The 20,314-nt window shown below is 40.3% G+C and overlaps 2 protein-coding genes across 23 annotated transcripts in view; one reads left to right on the top strand and one right to left on the bottom strand.

The window, feature by feature from the left end:
• Nucleotides 1–4,660, top strand: part of scrib (scribble planar cell polarity protein) — a 62,992-nt gene extending 58,332 nt beyond the window's left edge. For 13 of the 19 annotated variants that reach the window (XM_026292481.2, XM_026292485.2, XM_026292489.2 and 10 more), the window contains 2 exons: nucleotides 1,542–1,596; nucleotides 3,099–4,660. In XM_026292481.2, coding sequence (XP_026148266.1) covers nucleotides 1,542–1,596; nucleotides 3,099–3,235 — 192 coding nt within the window. In that variant the 3' untranslated portion in view covers nucleotides 3,236–4,660. Of the gene's footprint in view, nucleotides 1–1,541; nucleotides 1,597–1,728; nucleotides 1,759–3,098 lie in introns of all 19 variants that reach the window. The other 6 variants (XM_026292487.1, XM_026292494.1, XM_026292495.1 and 3 more) reach the window with 2 other exon arrangements.
• Nucleotides 4,661–4,761: 101 nt separating this feature from the next.
• Nucleotides 4,762–19,049, bottom strand: kif9 (kinesin family member 9). 4 transcript variants are annotated; one of them, XM_026292503.2, is made up of 21 exons: nucleotides 18,982–19,049; nucleotides 18,757–18,863; nucleotides 14,121–14,292; nucleotides 13,834–13,940; nucleotides 13,508–13,738; nucleotides 13,306–13,389; nucleotides 13,081–13,173; nucleotides 12,703–12,850; nucleotides 12,551–12,615; nucleotides 12,377–12,454; nucleotides 11,520–11,588; nucleotides 9,821–9,925; nucleotides 9,666–9,721; nucleotides 9,483–9,570; nucleotides 9,215–9,345; nucleotides 8,060–8,233; nucleotides 7,757–7,965; nucleotides 7,242–7,382; nucleotides 7,001–7,080; nucleotides 6,585–6,689; nucleotides 4,762–6,474 (listed from the first exon to the last, which is right to left on the bottom strand). In XM_026292503.2, the coding sequence occupies exons 2-21, from the start codon at nucleotides 18,850–18,852 to the stop codon at nucleotides 6,385–6,387; spliced, it is 2,322 nt and encodes a 773-aa protein (XP_026148288.1). In that variant the 5' UTR covers nucleotides 18,853–18,863; nucleotides 18,982–19,049; the 3' UTR covers nucleotides 4,762–6,384. The 4 variants fall into 4 exon arrangements, with proteins under 4 accessions (XP_026148288.1, XP_026148286.1, XP_026148287.1 ...); XM_026292501.2 differs by having other exon boundaries at nucleotides 9,483–9,573; XM_026292502.2 differs by having other exon boundaries at nucleotides 9,483–9,573; nucleotides 18,975–19,021.
• Nucleotides 19,050–20,314: the final 1,265 nt, after the last annotated feature.

The raw sequence follows: 20,314 nt of genomic DNA on the forward strand, positions 1-20,314 counted from the left end.
TCTCCCTCTAGTGTCTTTGTTCATCAAGAGGCAACAGCGAGTCTAGGTTGTGGCATAGTGACTGATCAGTACTTGCTGCTCTGCACTGTTATAGCGGTGTGGCTCACTGACCTTCACTTGAACACTGCAGAGAGATTTTTATATCTAAAATAACAAGTCGAATCACCCTCCCTCGCATTTTGTCTCCCCCTTTCTGGTCTCCCACTGATAAATGTCAGAGCATCTTTAACAGTAACTGTCTGTCAGCTAATTAATCGCTTGTAGACAACAATGCTCACCAGCTGCAGAGACAGACAGGTTTTTGATCCCACTAACCAGAATTGGTTCCGGGGGGGAAATGGCCACAAACTCTGCATCTCATCCACTTTCGTTCACTTCCACCAGCTGTCTCGTCCCATGCATGGATTGTGTATCAGGCAGAGGAATAACATGCCCTTTCTTCTCATGCTCTGGGTTTCCTCCTGCGCTTTCGATAGGTGTTTGTAGGTTTGTGTGGTGTAGTTCATTTCTTCCTGTTTGTGTGGAGGGAGAGATAGGAGGGGGTATCAGGGGTGAGGAGAATTTGTCTGGATGTGGTCTTTTATATTTTGGGGTGGTCAAGTATTTGTGGTTGTCTGTCACAGTCTGTGCTCCTTCAACTGTGGGGCTTGTGTGGTTTGGTTATTGCACAGTGACCTTAGTTTGTGTTTGAATCCTCCTTTGGATGGATGTAATTGAATTGTTACTGCTGTATGTGCACTTGTATTTTGAGATTTCTGCACATGAAGACACAAACAAACTGCTTAATGGATAAGTTCTTGCCTATATGAATAGGTATTAGTCACTGTAATAATGTCCTCACACCTGTACTGGCCATGATGTAACCCCTTCATAGAGATATGACACATTTTGGCCACCTTTAGTCACATGAATCATCAGAACCTCTTCAATATCACTTTTTAGCATAAAATACAGCTATGGCAATTAGGGAATTCATTGTGATTCTGTTTTATATCTTATATCTTAGCTTTTAGATCAAATATTTTAAGATGTTACTATGGACTACAGGGAGGAAGGGGTCCCTTCATGGCCAGTATTAAGGAATGACATGTGAGTAAGGTGTAAGGTTATGTGGAACAAACCTAGACACTGACAACAAAGTCAAATTAACATTAGTCGTGTTCGTATGTAAAGGACGGATTAATTACAACTTGGTCATTCGTTGTGCGTTGTGGCAGCTGTACAGTGACTGTTGTCGCTTTGTGGATGTGCACAAGCTATACAACAAACCCCGGAACTGATGACCTAACGTAACCTCCCTTTCCTTTAACATGCCCACCTCTCCTGTGGGAGTAGTCAGGTAGAGGCTCTCTGGCTTTGGGGCTCTGACAGACTGGGAGGTATGTGCTGCCTGCTAAAGCAGCAGTGAGCAGCCGGCATATCGCCTCACAGTCTCCCTCGCTGCCAGCTCCACTGCTCACACGGTGAAGGCTTCACTGGAGATACAGGTTACTAAAACACCCCTGCCACTCAGGTATTTACTGTCTTTTCTTTTGTTCCAGTCCCCTGACACAGTTGAAAAAGTGCAGTTCACTGATGATGGCTCCAGCAACCCAGGTGAGTGCTGAAACTACTCAGTAAGATTTCAGTATGAAAACAGGCTTTGTAGAAGGGACAAGTGAGAAATAAGTGTGTGGACAAGAAGAAATGCATTTTTTACCCAAATGTCTTGTATCCCCTACAATTCAGGTGACTACCTGGGATAAGCAGCTCCTATTGGTAGGATCCTGTGTGCATGTGTCTGTGGCTCTCTGTGTGATTGTTAAACTGAGTATGTATGGAACATGTAATAAGCGTGTGAGCGTGTACTTTAACCACCTTGTTTGGCAAACTGTGGCTCAGCTGTGGGTTCGTTCAGGTATTAATCTGGTTATCTACCTGGGGGCACTTCACCTGCTGGTGCTCACCAGGTATGAACCAGCAGTAATGTTGAAACCAAAGTGGAAGAGGAATTAATTGTCTAAACTAACAATCCTACATTGATTGACGGTTTCTATCCCCTTACCATTCCTGTGACCCAACTATATGCCCCCAGAGTTTTGACAGCCATGTTTTTGCTCTTGAGTTATTTTAAATTTTTTATTTTCTGTGGTATTGTTTTCAGATTTGAACAATGAACTCATTGAGGCTGAACGCTATTAACCTGTTCTGCAGTCATCTACAGGCATCTGGTTTCTATTCGTAAATGCCAGTGATTTGGACTGCCTTTGAACTTTCCTCTGAAAAGAGCAAAACCACCAATTTACTTTGGGTATGTTGAATCTGACAGGAATGGTAAGGGGTGTTAAAGCTTGAATGAAACTAGTAAACACAGGGATCTCTAAGAGATTATTTTACCCTGTTGGTGTCTGCATATTTACATGCACACCAGAAAGTTTACGCAGGTAATAGAAACCTTGCTCCTGCACACAGTAACCTGGTTACTGTAAAAATGTGTGTATGTGCAGCAGAGTTATGATGAGAAATCTCCCCTACCCCTCACTGCATTTTGGAAACATGACTTTAAGTGACTGTAATGATACCAGATGTCACTTCCTATTATTTGAAGTCAGCAGTGGAATTGAGACTTTAAGGGGTGTGTTAGCTTTTAAGTCTGACTTTGGGTGGAGTTACTTTAAATATGAGGAAGCTCTGGTCTTTTTCTTGTGCATATGTAAACCTTCTTACTGAAGGAGTGACTGTAACCCAGTCAGTTAAGTGCATGTAAACACAAAACTATTTTTAACACAGGGACTGCAAGTTAGTTCTTGAAGTGATTTTAACAGCATGCACTCTTGCTGTGAGTATGAACGTAGAATCGATTCAGGTAGCATGCTCACACATGCAGCCGCTAGACGATTTAGGTTTCTGCTTATGGGTCTTGCTTGTTTTCCAGCTGCTGATCTAAATGTGGGGCTTCTCTTGCAGGTTTAAGGGATCCTCCACTTTCTTCTCAGTCAGTGCTTCACAAACTTTTTATCCAGTTACCTTGATCGTTGTTCCTCTCCACAGTTGGCATTTGGGATTACATGTCAAGTGGAAAGTTTTAACTGCAACAGGATGCTGTTTATATTCTCTAGGGCTTGCTGTAACCCCTGAAGCCGAAGTTCCCACCCCACTGCCTGCCACCTCAGCCCTGGAGGAGATGGCTCTGTACAGCAACAAGCGCAAACTGAGGCAGGGTCGCCGCAGCCTGGAAACCGCTGTGCCCACATAACATCCCATGCTGAGAAAAGAAACCTGGAGACGGACATTTACATACACTGTGGAAGCGTGGGAACACGTGGGTGTATCCACAGGAGGTGCAGAGTAACTAAACACTACACACAGCATCAGTAGAGCAAGATTTACTCTCCCATATATAACCACTGCAGAAACTACAAAGCTGATAGTCGCCACACATCCATTTCCTGCGTGCCAGTCTTGCCTTTACAGTCTGTGGACGAGTTGGCAGGTTTCTCACCAGTCCCCTCTAGAGCAAGAAAGAGAGTTGGTGTGGTTAGGTAGCATTGCTAATTACCAACCATTCTGTTTTGTTAACTGTGTTTGCTGAGTGGAAGCTGTATTTTACAGGAGGTGACCAAAGGTTTTTGTAGGGCTGGGCAATACGGAAAAACATCTTATCACGATAAGTTTTTTCATATCAGTCGATGTCGATATATATCAGGATATAAACCAAAGCACTATTTCAGTCCAACTTAAAGGTTGCTTTTTAAACTTAAAAGGTTCATTTTTTCCCCCTAGTGACATTAAACAATATAAGTTTAATTTTTATTTAACTATTTATTTTCTTTTAAAAATTGAACATGGCAACCATAGTACATTTTATAACTGCATTTCAAAGAAAAAATGATATGTAAAGGGGCTGGAATCTTTATTCTGAACAGTCAAAAGCCTTAAGTTACAAGAGAACACACTCAATTTGGGCAACTCCCAATAAATAAAACAAAATCCTATTTCTTATATCTTGAATCTACAGCTAAACTCTTAAAGGTTTTACGTTTCACACAAGAACAGAAACAAAAGTCTTTGGTCACTTCCAAACAAATGAACTGGCTCTGTTGTGCACTGTTGCGTCACTCTTGTTTTAAGGGACCACTAACACTTGCTTGGGTCTGGGACTGTAAAGTCTTGTATTTTATGTGCGCTAGAGGATGGCACTGCTTTAGGGGGTAAAAAAGTTAGTGGTATTAGCTGTTCTTAGTGGAACATTCGTATATTCGTGTCAAATATACGTCTGTGTTTTGCAGTGCATGCTACTCTGCTTCTTGCTGGGCTTGAAATATCCAAAATATCTTCACACTACTAGAGTCCTCAGGCCCTTGCTCTCAACAATGCTCTCGTCTTTTGAGCCCTGGGCTGTATCTGTGTTTGGGTGTTGTCAATATTTCCTGTTCTGTTCATCTTCTCTGTAATCAGGCCCCACTCCTGACATACTGGCTTTTACAGTGACACCAGCCCAAACATTAGCATGTGAGCTGCTGCCAGCTGCTCCTACATGCTCTGTGCTGTGTGTCAACCTGACTGAGCAAACTTATATCACAAGTGGGTGGTAACCGTAAACACGTGCTAAACTTGTGCCTCGCTGCTCAGTCTTATATTTCTGCTGCGTGACTAGCTGAAAGACCTGTCCATATCGAATGAAGAAACGGCCAACTCTTATCGTAATTTTATTGCGATGCAGTATAGAATTTGATATTTGGCACAGCCCTAGGTTTTTTTTTGTTTTGTTTTGTGCACATCCAGTGGTTTTGTTAAAAAAAAAAAAAAATACTGGAAGAGAAGAAATGGGTCATAACTATACTAATGTCTTGAATGATATTTTTTAGGTTTTCAGCAAAAACTGTAAAATGTTGGGGGTTTCTTAAGACTTTGGTGGACAGGAGTGTATATACTAAGTGAGGAGGGAACATCTTGCTACCTTCACAGTCACAAGCTGTGGAGAGCATTTTAAAAACACAGAACATATTCTTTTTTGCACTTCCACTTAATTGCATTTTAAGACTATAATGTTTTACTTAAACTGAAGGCCTTGTGTTTTACACATTTTAAAGCATCCAGTCTACTTGGGTTCTAGAGGATGGCAGCAATATTTCATAATGTATCATTGAAGATTTTAATGATAAAATTATGGGTCAATAAACTAACAAATTACATATCATTCTGTATCAAGTCTACATTATAAACATTTTTATTTTTGAGGTAAGCATAACTATGAATTTGACTGCTTAGGCAAAAACTAGCACATCTGTCCAGATTTACATTCCCACTAGAGAGAGCAGCATTAGTCAGGCAGTTTTACAGACGCTAAAACATTCAGATTATTTTCTGTCTTTTTAACATCAGATATTAATCAACGGTACTTTACCTTGCCCTGCTTTAGGGGGTAGTTTTTAATTTTATCAATGTGAATCACTATCTATAGTTGCTTCATCTGGAGTTATTCCAGAGTGATGTGAAGGTAGCAGGTGTTTTATTTTTTGTCTTTATGGTTAATTTAAATCTGATGCCACTGAAAATCATTTATTTTGTGAATAATGTACAAATATTGAAAGAAAAGCAGACTTTGGGTGTGAAACTGAGCCAGTCTTGACATAGACCAGGTGAGTGTCTGGACTGCTGAGATATCTGGGTTCGGAGAGGCTTGGTGTTGGGACGCTCTCTGCATGTATATTGGTTTGTTAATGGGAGAGCCACGAGAGGCAGAAATTACTAGAAATTCCTCTCAAGACATTGATCTCATTCAGATGTTCAGTACATTGCTTGACATACTGTCAGTTTATGTATCTGACAGATATTTTTGCAGAATCACAGCATAGTAGCAATTTGTGTTAATTTAATGTAGGGTCTTCTAATTATAGCTTTTCATTTTGCTCTCACTGAGTGAAATTCAGTATGACAACATTTGCAATGGCTAATATCTCTTTAACGTACAATAGGTAAATGTTTTTTTCCAGATGGGGTTCACTACATTGTTAATGCAGTGTTTCAAGTTTTAGTGTTTATCTTTTGTCTTGAGTTTGGCTTTGGGGGCTTTTACTTGCAAAGAGGTTGGAGGGAAAGGGTCAGAAGTCCTAGGGTCAAGGGTTAGAGCTCATACAAGACTGTAACTAGTGAATTTGTACAACCAAAGAAGTCTATTTTGTGGTTCAGGAATAATAAATTTTACTTTTCATTTAAGAAATGACTCATAGTGTTGTGTCTTTTGTTTGTGATTTATGTACAAACCACAAATTACATATGAAAGATTACATGTGGAAAGACGACCAAGAGAAGAAAAAAAAAATTAAGGACTTTTTTTAAAAAGGGAAATTACGCTGCACTCGTGGATGTCATAGTTCATGGACTTTAGTTTATCCATAAGACTCACTTGACAACTGGAAGATGTTTTTGTTGTCCAGACCCAGCGGATGAGTTCCTCTGCACTGGAGTAACAGGTGGCACCCTGCTGTTCCTCTGAAGGGGAAGAAATCAAACGTTGTATTTTAACAGTTACTGGTTCTAACCACTTAGATCAAATGAGGAAAAATCTGCATTAAAGCAGCTGTTAAAAGGAAGATACATACTCTTTTCAGCGCCCTGTAGCGAGCATTGTAGAAGGACTCAGCACTGCGGTCATCAGTCCGAAGTTCGTTCTCTAGCAGCTCTGAAGACTTCTGGCAGTACTCTTTCTGAAAATATCAGGAAATTGTGTTTATAAACATTACTCACATTCTATTACAGCTCAACACAATCAATATCAGTTCAGTATGATAATGCACAGCAATTTTTAAATTCTACTTGTGAAATACAATGTTAGCCTAAAAATTAAATGCTACCAAAAGTTTGGGAACCCTATTAAGAGTACTTACTTAGTAAAACCATAACCAGAAACTATGTTAAAATACATTCTCATTTTAATATCTGTCTGCCTTTGGGGTTATATTATCTTTTCTTCTCCTAAAATCAACAAAATATGTGGTATACAGTATGACAAACTCACTTGTTCAAGGGTCTTATCCACAGTTAACTCCAGCTCCTCCTCAGGTAACATGAAAGTCTGCTTATACCAGATTTCAAATTCTGACACATGAGAAATGGACTACTATGAGTAACCTTGACTGCCAATAATGTTCAAGTTGTGTAAGTTTTATGATCTATCAGGTAGGCAGTATACATACATATATATATATATATATATAAATATAAATATAAATATAAATATAAGACTTTAAAGAACTGACCAGAGAGCAGACGCACTCTGCACTGATCCACGAGGTGTTGACAGTAATTGACCTCTGCCTTGATGTCGCGCAGCGCCTCATATCTCTGCTGGTACTGGGCTTTCAGCTCTTTGATCTTCAATAACAAACTGGCATCTGGCTCTGACACAAATTGATAAAAAAAATTATATATATATATAAACATCTTCAAGCTTACAGGTATTTTGTCAGGCACTTCAGTCAAGTCTTCACAAGTAGTTAATAGTGTTTCTAATGTCTATATTTCTTGTTTCCATATGTGACGTGTGCCCAGGTTTTGGGTTATCCATTCAATCACCAGTCAAATCTGTCACAACAATCCTGTCCTGTACTTGTATCCTTAACTGGATCACACTTCAGAATATAAAAAGCTTTGACAGAAGCACACTGCATAAATAAAGTCCAGATTTAGAGTCATGGGATCATTAAGAGCACCAAAGAAGAAATCAAACATCTGCCACTGTGTTGCTGACCAAAACATGACATATGCAAAGTACCTTGGGTTTCTCGCTTTTCTTTTTGCTGCTGTATGGTAGCGGTTGTGCAATCAATCTCTTTCTTGATGCTGTTGATCTCTTCTGTGAGCTGTCGAAGAAGACCGTGGCGTTCCAGCAGCACAGCCTTGTTCTCTTTAAGGATACTGTTAATCGTGCTGCCTTGTCCCACTTTAAAGTCCTCAAATGCATCTGCTTTGGATGGAGGAGTCCTGGGGAGGCCAGGAGATAAAACATTGTTTTCACACTATAGGACTGGTGTCTGAGCATTTCATTGATATCACTATATTTATATCATACACATACTGAAGGGGTTCATTGCCAGGTAGTTGTGACTCCTGTGTGTCCGTGGTCATTGTATCTAGCTCTTGAGACTCCTGTTCCCTGTCAGGTGTCTGGATAGAGCTCAGCTTTGATTTGGATTCACTCTCCAGTCGCTTCCTTGAGGCAGGACTCCCTTCTCCTTGTCTCTTGTTTTGGCTGGATTATTACATTGAGTGTACCATTTGTGAAACCAAAGAACATGACAGAACATAACAGAACATGTAAAAGAAAGAACAAGCAAATGGAAAAAAAATAAATAAAAAGATTGCGTGAGACATCAAAGATGATACATAAAAAAAAAAAAAAAAGAAAGCAGCTGGAATTGGCCTGGCAATAAATGCAGTAACTAATATGTGACAAAGATAAATCCAATGCTAAACTGTGATGAAGAGTGTGTGTTCATATGCTTTCACTGTAGACAAATCTGTAGCATTCACCCTCCAAACTCTGGCCACAAACAGCAATGACAGAAATTCACACACCAACCTACCACTTCACTGCATGGCAAACTATGAAATCACTATCACCATGCACTTCTATAGAGTGTGCCATTAACACCTTTGTTCCCACTTTGATGTTTGGCGACATGCATTACAATATCTCTCCGCAGGCACATCTGGTGAAAAAGTAGGAACTACTAATCAAACTGAAAGTAACTCAGGGTTTGGTACATTATCTTTAATTGCTTAGAAATCGAACTCAGTGATTTTGTCAAAGGACCATAAACATGTTTGCAGTGACTGTCAAAGCTCTATTAGCTCCCTGTGTAAAACAGCGGAGAAAAGTAACTTGTCATGGTTGTTAGTTCTAACTCTGACCATGCTATACTGAGCAGGGAACAGTCCCCCTTGTGTCCTCCGACCTTCTACATGACACATCGCATAACCACAAGGACACACCTTCTCCCATAGCTGCTCCCCAGCTCTGTTGTATTATTGAAGTATGCTGACACAGAGGCCTCCGACAGAATCTTACGGCATAGTTACTTTTTAATGACCTCCCAGCCAGTCACTTTCAATGACGATTACACAAAATCTATGTTTCTGCCCAATATTAGACTTAATGGGAAAATTAACATATTTGCATTATTATGAAAAAAATACTACTTTACTAGTTTTAATCTAAATTTCAACTTACATCTGTTTGTCCCTGGACTTCACAATTTTGGATTTAGTCAAACTCGGATGCGGCGTCTGCTTCTGTGACTCAGCACACACATCTGAACCGCCAGCCTCCGCATCCTCACTGCAGTCTTTGCTATCCCACTCCTAAAGAATTTACAGCACAACAACTGATCAAACCTCAGCCACAATGAACCGTTCACTAAAGAGGCTTTCATTGGTACTACAGGCAAACAATTTACTGGTAAAATTGATCATTTACATGATGTGCCTTTAGTTAATACCTTGAGAGAAGATGTGTTAGCACTCTGATCTTTCTCAACCAAGTTGTACATCTGGCATAGCTGAGTCTTCACCATCTGCCTCTGTTCCCTGCTCACATACAAACATAAATAATAAATTGTTCCTAAATTTGTGTAAATATACACTGTATGTACTGGAGACTTCACAAAGTAGATGATACTCACTGCACAACAAGCTTGAACTGGGCAAACACAGCTTGGACCTGCCTGATACTTATGATCTGTAGACCAGGAAAAAAAAAAAAAAACGTTTTAGAATGAAAACTACAATAAAACGCATCAGAAAGTATTAATAGCTGTGTTCTTTATGATGGTCTTACATTTATTTCCTTCAGGCGTCCATCTAGGTACATCTGAACCTGACTGTTGATCTCAGCCAGCTGGGCTTCAGACAATGGCTCATATGTGATGTTTGGCCGGTTCACCTGGTGTAAGGTGAACGATTAAATTTAATGTGTATGTGTAACAATGTGTAACATGGGGCACTTGGATTGGAGTAGTGAGACATACTGCAAACCTAAATCAACGTGTCTCTTAGACCCCATCCTGACTAGACTGTTTAAAGACACCCTGCCATTAATTATCTCATCTTTATTAGACTTGGTAAATTTATCTCTAGTATCAGGTTACGTACCACAGGCCTTTAAGACTGCAGTAATCAAACCTTTACTCAAAAAGCCTAGTCTTGATCCAGGAGTTTTGGCTAATTATAGACCAATATCCAAACTATCTTATTACAGATACTGGACCATGTGACTGGTATCAGAGGAACAGCATTAAAACGTGTCCAATCCTATTTATCGGACAGATTCCAGTTTGTTCATGTCGATGATGAACCTTCCACCCGCACGAAAGTTAGTTATGGAGTTCCACAAGGTTCTATGCTAGGACCGATTCTGTTCACCTTGTACATGCTTCCTTTAGGTAATGTTATTAGGAAGCACTCTATTAATTACCACTGCTATGCAGATGACACTCAGTTGTATCTATGTATGAAACCTGTTAACACAAACCACTTAACCAGACTTCAGGTGTGTCAAACTGACATAAAGGCCTGGATGATCAGTAACTTTCTACTTTTAAATTCAGAGAAAACAGAAGTTATTGCATTTGGGCCTAAAAACCTCCTGACAGGAACTAGCAAGAGAGATCATATTTCCCGTATATTAGCTTCTCTTCATTGGCTCCCTGTAAGATACAGAATAGAATTTAAAATCCTTTTTCTGACATACAAATCCCTTCATGATAAAGCTCCTTCATACCTTAAAGACCTCATAGTACCATATTATCCCAATCTTTGCTCTCAGAGTGCAGGTCTACTTGTGGTTCCCAGAGTTTCCAAAAGTAGAATGGGAGGCAGAGCCTTTAGCTATTAAGTTCCTCTCCTGTGGAACCAGCTCCCAGTCTGGGTTCAGGAGGCAGACACTCTGTGCACTTATGAGGCTAGACTTAAAACCCTCCTTTTGACAAAGTGTATAGTTAGGGCTGGCTTCAGGTAACCCTGAACCATCTCTTAGTTATGCTGCTATAGGCCTAGACTGCCCAAGGACCATCAGTGCACTGAGCTCCCCTACCTTAACCCCAACCCTAACCCTAACCCTACCTTCCCCTCTTCTCCTCTCCTCCTTCCTCACATGTATATTCCACCACTGAATGTCACTAACTTTATGCTCTCTCTCTCTCTCTGTACCTTCTGCAGGTGTCCCTGGTCCTGGAGCTGTATATTGCTGATGTGCAGTTACTGGCCCCACCAACCTGCAGTGTCTATTTGTTGTTTATTGTTGCTGTTCTTTTCTCTCTGCTCTATCCACTCACCCCAACCGGTTGAGGCAAACTAAGTCCGGTTCTGCTGGAAGTTTTTTCTTCCGTTAAGGGAGTTTTTCTTCTCTACTGTCACCAAGTGCTTGCTCATAAGGGATTTGTTGGGTTTATATATATATATATATTATATATATATATATAATATATTTATATATATATATATATTATATATGTTTCAATATTGCTGCGGGGTCTTACCAGTGTATTGTGGATGGATAGTTCATCCTTGAGCATCTGTACCTCCTTTTGCAGTTCCTTAATCTGAAGCTAATCACAACAGAAAATGTCATGTGATCACTTTGTTCTCAGAGAGATGTTTCTGAGCTGCAAAATGCAAATCTAGAACAAGTCAGAAGTCTTTCAATTAGAGTCACAGTCAAGCCTCAAGTCTCTGGTGGGCCCCAATGGGTGAGTAGTTACAGTGAGTGTGATGTAAGCGGTTTGACTAAAAAAATCCCAAATCTCTAAAGTTTTCTTAATGTGTCTATTCCATGAGGTTTTTCCCCTTGTTGAACTTTATAAATCTGCAAACAAATATTCAAAATAACTCAAAATACAGACTACTGTATATGTTTTGGGCAAACTGGATGTGGCAGAACAAATCTGGATCACGAAACGTTTTTGATTTGCAACCTTTTGATATAATACATAACCATTACCACATTACTTGACATTTCTGCTATATAACAGGTTTTGAGTTTTGCAAATAACCATAAATCTGAAGCACTATGAGCAAGAAGCATGTGTTCTAGATGACAAGCCTAACACCAAACACAACACTTCAACAACAGCAGACATTAATACTACATCCAGTCATCCACACACCTTTTTGTGTGTGTGTGTTTTTTTTTTTTCTCTAGGTGTCACATGTCTGTTGTTGGCAGATGGACAATATAATGTGTTAAAGGATTACAGAGAGTATGAGTCACCAATTCAAGTTCCTATCTCTGTTGTCTAATGAACGGCACAAACAGCATGGCACAGTGCAAACTGTAATCACCCAGGTTTAAGTTCCCAGGGTAGTTTTGCAGTATTGTGTTATCGTGTGAACTCACTGCTGGATCCAAGTGTTTATTAACTGCAGGATCAGTCTTGACACCCTTCATTCTGTGAGCAAAACGCAGAGCAGAGAGCTGCAAAGCATATTAATTATCACCCAGATGGGAAAACACATAGTGTGCAGTAAAAAGAGACTGCCTTTTGTTTACATCATATATTCCACTCCTTACTGTTTCTTCTATCTGTGCAGCTTCACCGTAGATGTTGGCCACAAGCACAGTGTTGCAGTTCCCTCCTACAGAACCACACTTTGTTTTATTGCACAACAAATAAACACTTGGAGTACCGACTATCAGGTATCTGATATTACTGGCATTCTCACCCAGTGAGTCTTTCAGGACATGTGTGAGTTTCGTCTGTCTGAAAGGGACATGGTCTCTGCGACGATCTGCCAGAGCCAGGATGACCTGCTCCAGGAACGACAAGGACTTGTTGATGTATGTGGCTTCCTTGAACATCTGACCCTCTGACTGGAAGGATAGGAAGATGAAAGGAATTGTGGAAAAAGGAAAATTGTGATTTCTATATGACAAATCATAAAGTTATTTTCTTTTTTCTCTTTAATAAAAAAAATGGTAAGACCTTGCACTCACCAAGTCTGAAATAGAATGAGAGACTAGAAAAGGATTCTAACACACCTGAACATTACTCAATTCAAAGAATGTAAGATGTTTGGGAGTGTTCAGCTGAGGTCACTCACCCCAGTTTTTCCCACTCTCTCAGATCCTGCCAAATCGACCAGATTCAGCTTTGAGGTGACATATGTGGCAGCAGACAAAGTCCGTGAGCGAGACTGTGATCAAGACAGACATTTTGTCCTTCTTTAAACAATGGCCCAAAACAAAGAATGTAAGAAAGATGCACATCTGAGCACCAAAGCTACAGTAAACCACAGAGTAATGCATGATAGTAACTATACTCATACCTCTATATGTATCGTAAAGATACAGTGGGACCTGGAAGAGTTCCTATTCAGAGCATGAGATCCAATAATGCGGTTCATCTCACCCTGAGTAAAGACAGAACAACTTTTTTAAGGTAGGTGTGTAAATTTTAAAATCTACTTTATGCCATAAAATTTTTCATGACAGAGTTTAGAAGCTGTAAAAACCCAGAAGTTCACACACCTCAAACAGCAGGTTTAGTGCCACCTCTTCACTGTGAACTGGGTGAAGAGACAGACCTCTAATGAAGACCTCTCTGCCCACCTCGTCAATCACCAGCTTACCCCGATGAGACCTGTGGGATGCGCCATGCAGTGGTGACAGAAGGTCCACCAGGGTCTCATTGTAGATCTCCAGGTAGGACATATGTACTGAGATGGAATACTCAGTTCTCTTTTCCACCTCCTGAAACACCTGAACACCATATTAGAGATTTAATGTCATATATATATATAAGTGTAGCAGACAGCTTGTTTCACAATTGAATATCTTCATAAAATGAGAGGTACCTCCTGAAGAGCCCGTGGAATGATTCCCCGCTGCTTGTATGATTTTGTAGATCCTGACATGGTATAGGTTTTTCCTGCACCTGTCTGCCCAAAGCACATAACTGTACCTGTCAGATACAAAGCAGAAAGTCATAAACAAGTCTATTAACATGCCTCTGTGAAGTTAAATTAGACCAAACACCCCCCAAAACCAACAAAAATACAGTGCACTGGCATTAAATTGGTTATGCTTATGTTAGTTATGCTAGACCACACATTGTTGGTTTTAAGTAGATAAACAGATTTACCATTATAGCCATCCAGTGCTCCCTGTACCACCCTCCTACACACTTGAGTGTACACCTCTTCCTGGGATACATCCTGCAGAATCCCATCCAGCTGGAATGACCAGGAGTTTGGCTGCCCGTTTTTGGAGTCTTTGAGTTTCCTGGACTCTTTTCTATGGTAAATGTTCACTCTCTAAAAACCAAAATAGAAGAGTATTTTGCATAAATTGATATTATGTCACAGCGTACCCTCTGTATTGGCTTTCAGGAATAAACACAATGAAAATCTGAAGGTCAAACTGCCTGGTGAATACTTTAAGTAGACTTGGCTGTAAAATAGGTAAATATGGAAGAGGTTTCAACATACAGTGGGTACGGAAAGTATTCAGACCCCTTTAAAATTTTCACTCTTTGTGTCATTGCAGCCATTTGCCAAAATCAAAAAAGTTCATTTTATTTCTCATTAATGTACACTCAGCACCCCATCTTGACAGAAAAAAACAGAAATGTAGAAATTTTTGCAAATTTATTAAAAAAGAAAAACTGAAATATCACATGGTCATAAGTATTCAGACCCTGTGCTCAGTATTGAGTAGAAGCACCCTTTTGAGCTAGTACAGCCATGAGTCTTCTTGGGAATGATGCAACAAGTTTTCTACACCTGGATTTGGGGATCCTCTGCCATTCTTCCTTGCAGATCCTCTCCAGTTCTGTCAGGTTGGATGGTGAACGTTGGTGGACAGCCATTTTCAGGTCTCTCCAGAGATGCTCAATTGGGTTTAGGTCAGGACTCTGGCTGGGCCAGTCAAGAACGGTCACAGAGTTGTTCCGAAGCCACTCCTTTGTTATTTTAGCTGTGTGCTTAGGGTCATTGTCCTGTTGGAAGGTGAACCTTCGGCCCAGTCTGAGGTCCTGAGCACTCTGGAAGAGGTTTTCTTCCAGGATATCTCTGTACTTGGCCGCATTCATCTTTCCTTCAATTGCAACCAGTCGTCCTGTCCCTGCAGCTGAAAAACACCCCCTCAACATGATGCTCCCACCACCATGTTTCACTGTAGGGATTGTATTGGGCAGGTGATGAGCAGTGCCTGGTTTTCTCCACACACACCTCTTAGAATTAATGCCAAAAAGTTCAATCTTAGTCTCATCAGACCAGAGAATCTTATTTCTCATAGTCTGGGAGTCCTTCATGTGTTTTTTGGCAAACTCTATGCAGGCTTTCATGTGTCTTGCACTGAGGAGAGGCTTCCGTCGGGCCACTCTTCCATAAAGCCCCGACTGGTGGAGGGCTGCAGTGATAGTTGACTTTGTGGAACTTTCTCCCATCTCCTTACAGCATCTCTGGAGCTCAGCCACAGTGATCTTTGGGTTCTTCTTTACCTCTCTCACCAAGGCTCTTCTCCCACGATTGCTCAGTTTGGCTGGACAGCCAGGCCTAGGAAGAGTTCTGGTCATCCCAAACTTTTTCCATTTGAGGATTATGGAGGCCACTGTGCTCTTAGGAACCTTGAGTGCTGCAGAAATTCTTTTGTAACCTTGGCCAGATCTATGCCTTGCCACAATTTTGTCTCTGAGCTCCTTGGGCAGTTCCTTCGACCCCATGATTCTCATTTGCTCTGACATGCACTGTGAGCTGTAAGGTCTTATATAGACAGGTGTGTGTCTTTCCTAATCGAGTCCAATCAGTTTAATTAAACACAGCTGGACTCCAATGAAGGAGCAGAACCATCTCAAGGAGGATCAGAAGAAATGGACAGCATGTGAGTTAAATATGAGTGTCACTGCAAAGGGTCTGAATACTTATGACCATGTGATATTTCAGTTTTTCTTTTTTAATAAATTTGCAAAAATTTCTACATTTCTGGTTTTTTCTGTCAAGATGGGGTGCTGAGTGTACATTAATGAGAAATAAAATGAACTTTTTTGATTTTGGCAAATGGCTGCAATGACACAAAGAGTGAAAAATTTAAAGGGGTCTGAATACTTTCTGTACCCACTGTATACATTACAGATATGAATATAGTCTGAACACTTGGTCACTGTACTTCCTCTATTTATGCCTCTAAGGGACATCTATATATGAATCAGAAATACATTAAAAGAAAAAAAAATGGCATGTCCATTTTGCATTGTAGATTAGCCATTTTCTTGATTAGTCTGTTTATCATATTATCTATGAAATATTTTTTTAAAAAGTTCTAAATTTGCCCAACACAAATTCAATGAGTCTCTATTCATATAGTGCTTAAACACAATTAAAAGTCAATGAAAGTGCTTATACAAAGTCACACAAATCAACATAAGAAAACATCCAAATGCAGCAGCATACTGTATGTATGTATGTATATACACATATATATATATATATATATATATATATATATATATATATATATATATATATATATATATACACACATATATTTTATGACATATATATATTATGACATATATATACATTGATCTCATATGATGCACTGGGCCTCTGCAACATAAAACATAAACCTATAAACCATTTTTCAGTACCAGATCTAACCTGTAGATGTCACTCTTGCTCTTCACAACACAGATTCTCCACTCTGCAAGGTCCTGATTTCTTCTCTGAATCTTACCCTGGAGAGATCACTCACTGACAGTGTTTCTGTACAAACAGTAGCTCTGCTCCTTTTCATCTCCTCTTTTATCTTTCCAGGAGTCAGTACCAGGGGGGGCAGCCACCAATAACCTCATTTTCCTTTCTCCACAAGCAGGCTGTCTTGTTCCAGTTGAAGCCGTCTAGTTCGTTTAAAGCGCTTTCCCTCTGGAATGGATGACAACACAGTTCGACTGTTGCTTGTCCACTTCAGCAGCTGAAATCCTCCCTTTGAGTCCACATCAGTCGTCCACATAGAAGCTCTTGCAAATCAGTCACCTGTTTGTTGTAGATGCCCTTATAGTCTGCTGTAGTCCTTCTCAAAGTGTAGTTGGCAGAGCTTGGAGATGAAACTGCTCCAAAGAGGTGGACTGTTTTCTGGTGCTCCACTGGGCTGATTGAGGTGTCTCCCAATGTCCACCACAGGAAGTGGAGAAAGTCCACATGCTTCTGTGACACCTTTACCTGTTGGAACACAGCCTGATTGTCTGTCATCTGTGCAATTTTCTCTTGCCTGAATCTGGTCAGTAGACCAAAGAGGGAGGGAGTTGGCTATTCAATGAAGTCCCTTAATAGCTTGCTCCACAGTCAAAAACCACTCGTAGTGTCCTCTTCCTCGGGTGGTAGACACCATGAGGGAGAAGATACCATACTCTTCCATGTTTGGGTAGCAGCTGGTCCTGAGGAACCACTTCTGCATAGCCTCTGTCAATGAGGTCAGTGACAACTAAAAGTGTTTTACTGGTTTTTTTATATTAATTCTTGCCTATGTACATTTAACTAGTCTTTTCTTCCTGTAAAGCCCTTTGAATTCCTCTGTGTATGAACTGTGCTGTACAAATAAACTCGCCTTGCCTTGACCACAGCTCTGGTATTTTTGCTTTTGTATTGCTTTCTCGACTCCTCTCCTGTCAAAGCCTTTCTAAAAAAAAAACACTTGTTCATACCTTGTAGATGTTTCTTACTTGAGAAGACAGTGATGGATGGATGGGTGGCAGCTCCTTGCTCTGTCATGAAGGTAAGCTAGGTAGGCCCAGGTGTAGCTACTAGTCCTACCATTAGTCGCCTTTGGGTGCGTGAAATCCAGGCTCTTTATTACAAACTTCATGAATGTAAAAATGACTTTATGTTTTGAGTCCAGAGTCCGGACTGGCGGTCTATGGCATCGACTTGGAAGATGGATGACAAAACGGTGTCTGTGGAGGTGAAGGCGGTAAAAACCGTGTGACCTCACATCACCCAAACACCCAGTGCACAGTCACCACATATATACATTTAACCTCAACAGCGCCACCAGTGGTTGAATGAAATATAGGTCACTGTACCACTCAAAATGTAAACAAACACCAGCACCAAAATAAACCCAAACCAAATAAAACCACACCAGTGTTTTGTTTGCTTATTGCAAATAAAGATTCAGTTGATTTCTCAGAACCATATTTTATTTAATAACTTGATAGATCCATGTACACCGGTCACATGTTCTAACTAACGTTAACTCCATCCTTCTTCTAACCATTTCTCCTGTCTTAAACCTATTCACTTGCGCCACCACCTGGTATGTCCAGAAATCCATCCATCCATCTTCTATACCCGCTTTTCCTGGCTCAGGGTCACGGGGATCTGCTGGAGCCTATCCCAGCTCTCTCTCGGGTGGAAGGCAGGGGTACATCCTGGACAGGTCACCAGTCTGTCGCAGGGCCACATATAGACACACAAAGACAGACAACCACTCACACTCACTCCTACGGGCAATTTTAGAGTCACCAATCAACCTAACATGCATGTTTTTGGACTGTGGGAGGAAACCGGAGTACCCGGAGTAAACCCACTGTCCAGAAATCATCACATCTAATCATCACAACCAGAAGAGCAATACTGGCTCCTACAGAAGTGGTAGATGACAGACGGATGGATGGCATTTTACACATCATACGGGGGTTATGAGATAAAACATCTTTAACCTTCTTATGAATGGCAGTCACCTCGATCACAGACATTAGCTAGCTACTTAATGAGGTTTACCTGTCCACCAGGAAGACATTCAATGAGGCCTACAGCGAAGTTGGCGGTTGGTCTGATCCGGACAAACACCCCCACCTCACTGCTGTGCGCCTTCATCTTGTGCCTGTCTGAAAACCGCCAGCGGACAAGACGTCAGCAGCCCATAAACAACAACCTGTGTCAGACTGTTCAAATAAATCCATCTGAAATCTACTCGTAGGTTTTAAGTGGGAATATACGGCTCACTCTAGAAGCTCCGGTCCATCTTTTCTGCTTGGTTTGTGTTGTTTCCATTCGGCGCCATGGCAACGAACACGAACGCGCACGTACAGCGCGGCAGAGCGCGCAGCCGCATTGTTTTGTTTTTGTTTTTGTTATTGTGCTGAATGTGTCCTGTATAGGGGCGAGTTGAAAATAAGGCAAATATTAACCTACTCACTTTAGAAATTCGCTTGTTATTTATTTAAGAAAAATAATAGAAATATAAAATAAATAAAATATAGGCTACAATAAAATGCAAAATAGAATAAACCTACACTGAAAATGCTTGAAGTTGACTTCTGTTATTTTTATATTTTTTATAAACCCACAATCAAAATCAAGCATTACTAGAGTTTTACACTCTATGATATTTTTCAGGTTTGTTCTCTGTTTAAACTTTAACCTGCATTTGGCCACCAACAGGCAGAAAACATCAATACAAGTAGCCATACATGCAGCATCCAAATAACCACCTTAAAAAGTTCTTTATAATTCAGAATGTGGCAATGTCCCTATTAGCTGGTTAGGGTTAGTGTTCACCATGTCTAATCTTATAAGTGTGAAATATCTGGGCCTTTGTCACCTACACACATAGGTTGTTACATCAAATTCTCCACCACAACGCCGCCTACTAACAGGAACACTATAAAGCCAGTGCATGTGTACTTGCACATACTGTATGTTCAACATGAGAGGATTTATACTCTGTTTGGTGGGATTCAGTCTTGCAAAGGAAGCTGAACAAAAGGAGGAAAGGGTGGGTCACTAATCTCAAAATACACTGAAAATGGCATGACTTAAATTGTAGGAACTATTTTATTTTTAGTTTTATTTTCCTGTAAATTCTAATTTTTAAAATATTGCTCTTCACTCTACAGTAACGTAAATGTCACTTGACAGGCCTTAGGCTGTAATTTCCATTTTGATACAACTAAATCAAAAGCTAGAAATACATTTTTATTTTTGTTAACAAGACAGTTGTAGAGAACTATCATGTATTAAGCTGTTTCTATAAAACAAGGCAATGTATCGATTATGCAGCTGCTGTGTTTGATATCTAGTGTCAGCGTCCTTACTATTTAAACATCAATATGTCCTTGGACTATGGTTAAATAACATTTCGTTCAAATTTCAGTGGCCACCAGGGAGCAAAACACCATTTGAAAATGTCGATGGCTTTAACATAACCACCAACTCAACAATGGTGGGTATTTTGCAGAAGAATTACTTTGCTATTTTCCTTGAGTATTTTGGAAGTTGGAATGTGCTGAATGTTCTTAGTGATAGTTTAATCTGCTTGGGATAGTTTGATTTGTTT

This window comes from Mastacembelus armatus, chromosome 20 (assembly GCF_900324485.2).
Source record: "Mastacembelus armatus chromosome 20, fMasArm1.2, whole genome shotgun sequence".
NCBI classification, from domain to species: Eukaryota; Metazoa; Chordata; class Actinopteri; order Synbranchiformes; family Mastacembelidae; genus Mastacembelus; species Mastacembelus armatus.

Coding starts and splice junctions, on each gene's coding strand:
- kif9 (XM_026292501.2), bottom strand. CDS start 18,852: ATGAAGGCGCACAGCAGTGAGGTGGGGGTGTTTGTCCGGATCAGACCA. Junction 12,455..12,550: donor CTGCACAGATAGAAGAAACA/GTAAGGAGTGGA, acceptor TATGCTTTGCAG/CTCTCTGCTCTGCGTTTTGC. Junction 9,574..9,665: donor CAGTTCAAGCTTGTTGTGCA/GTGAGTATCATC, acceptor TTTGTATGTGAG/CAGGGAACAGAGGCAGATGG.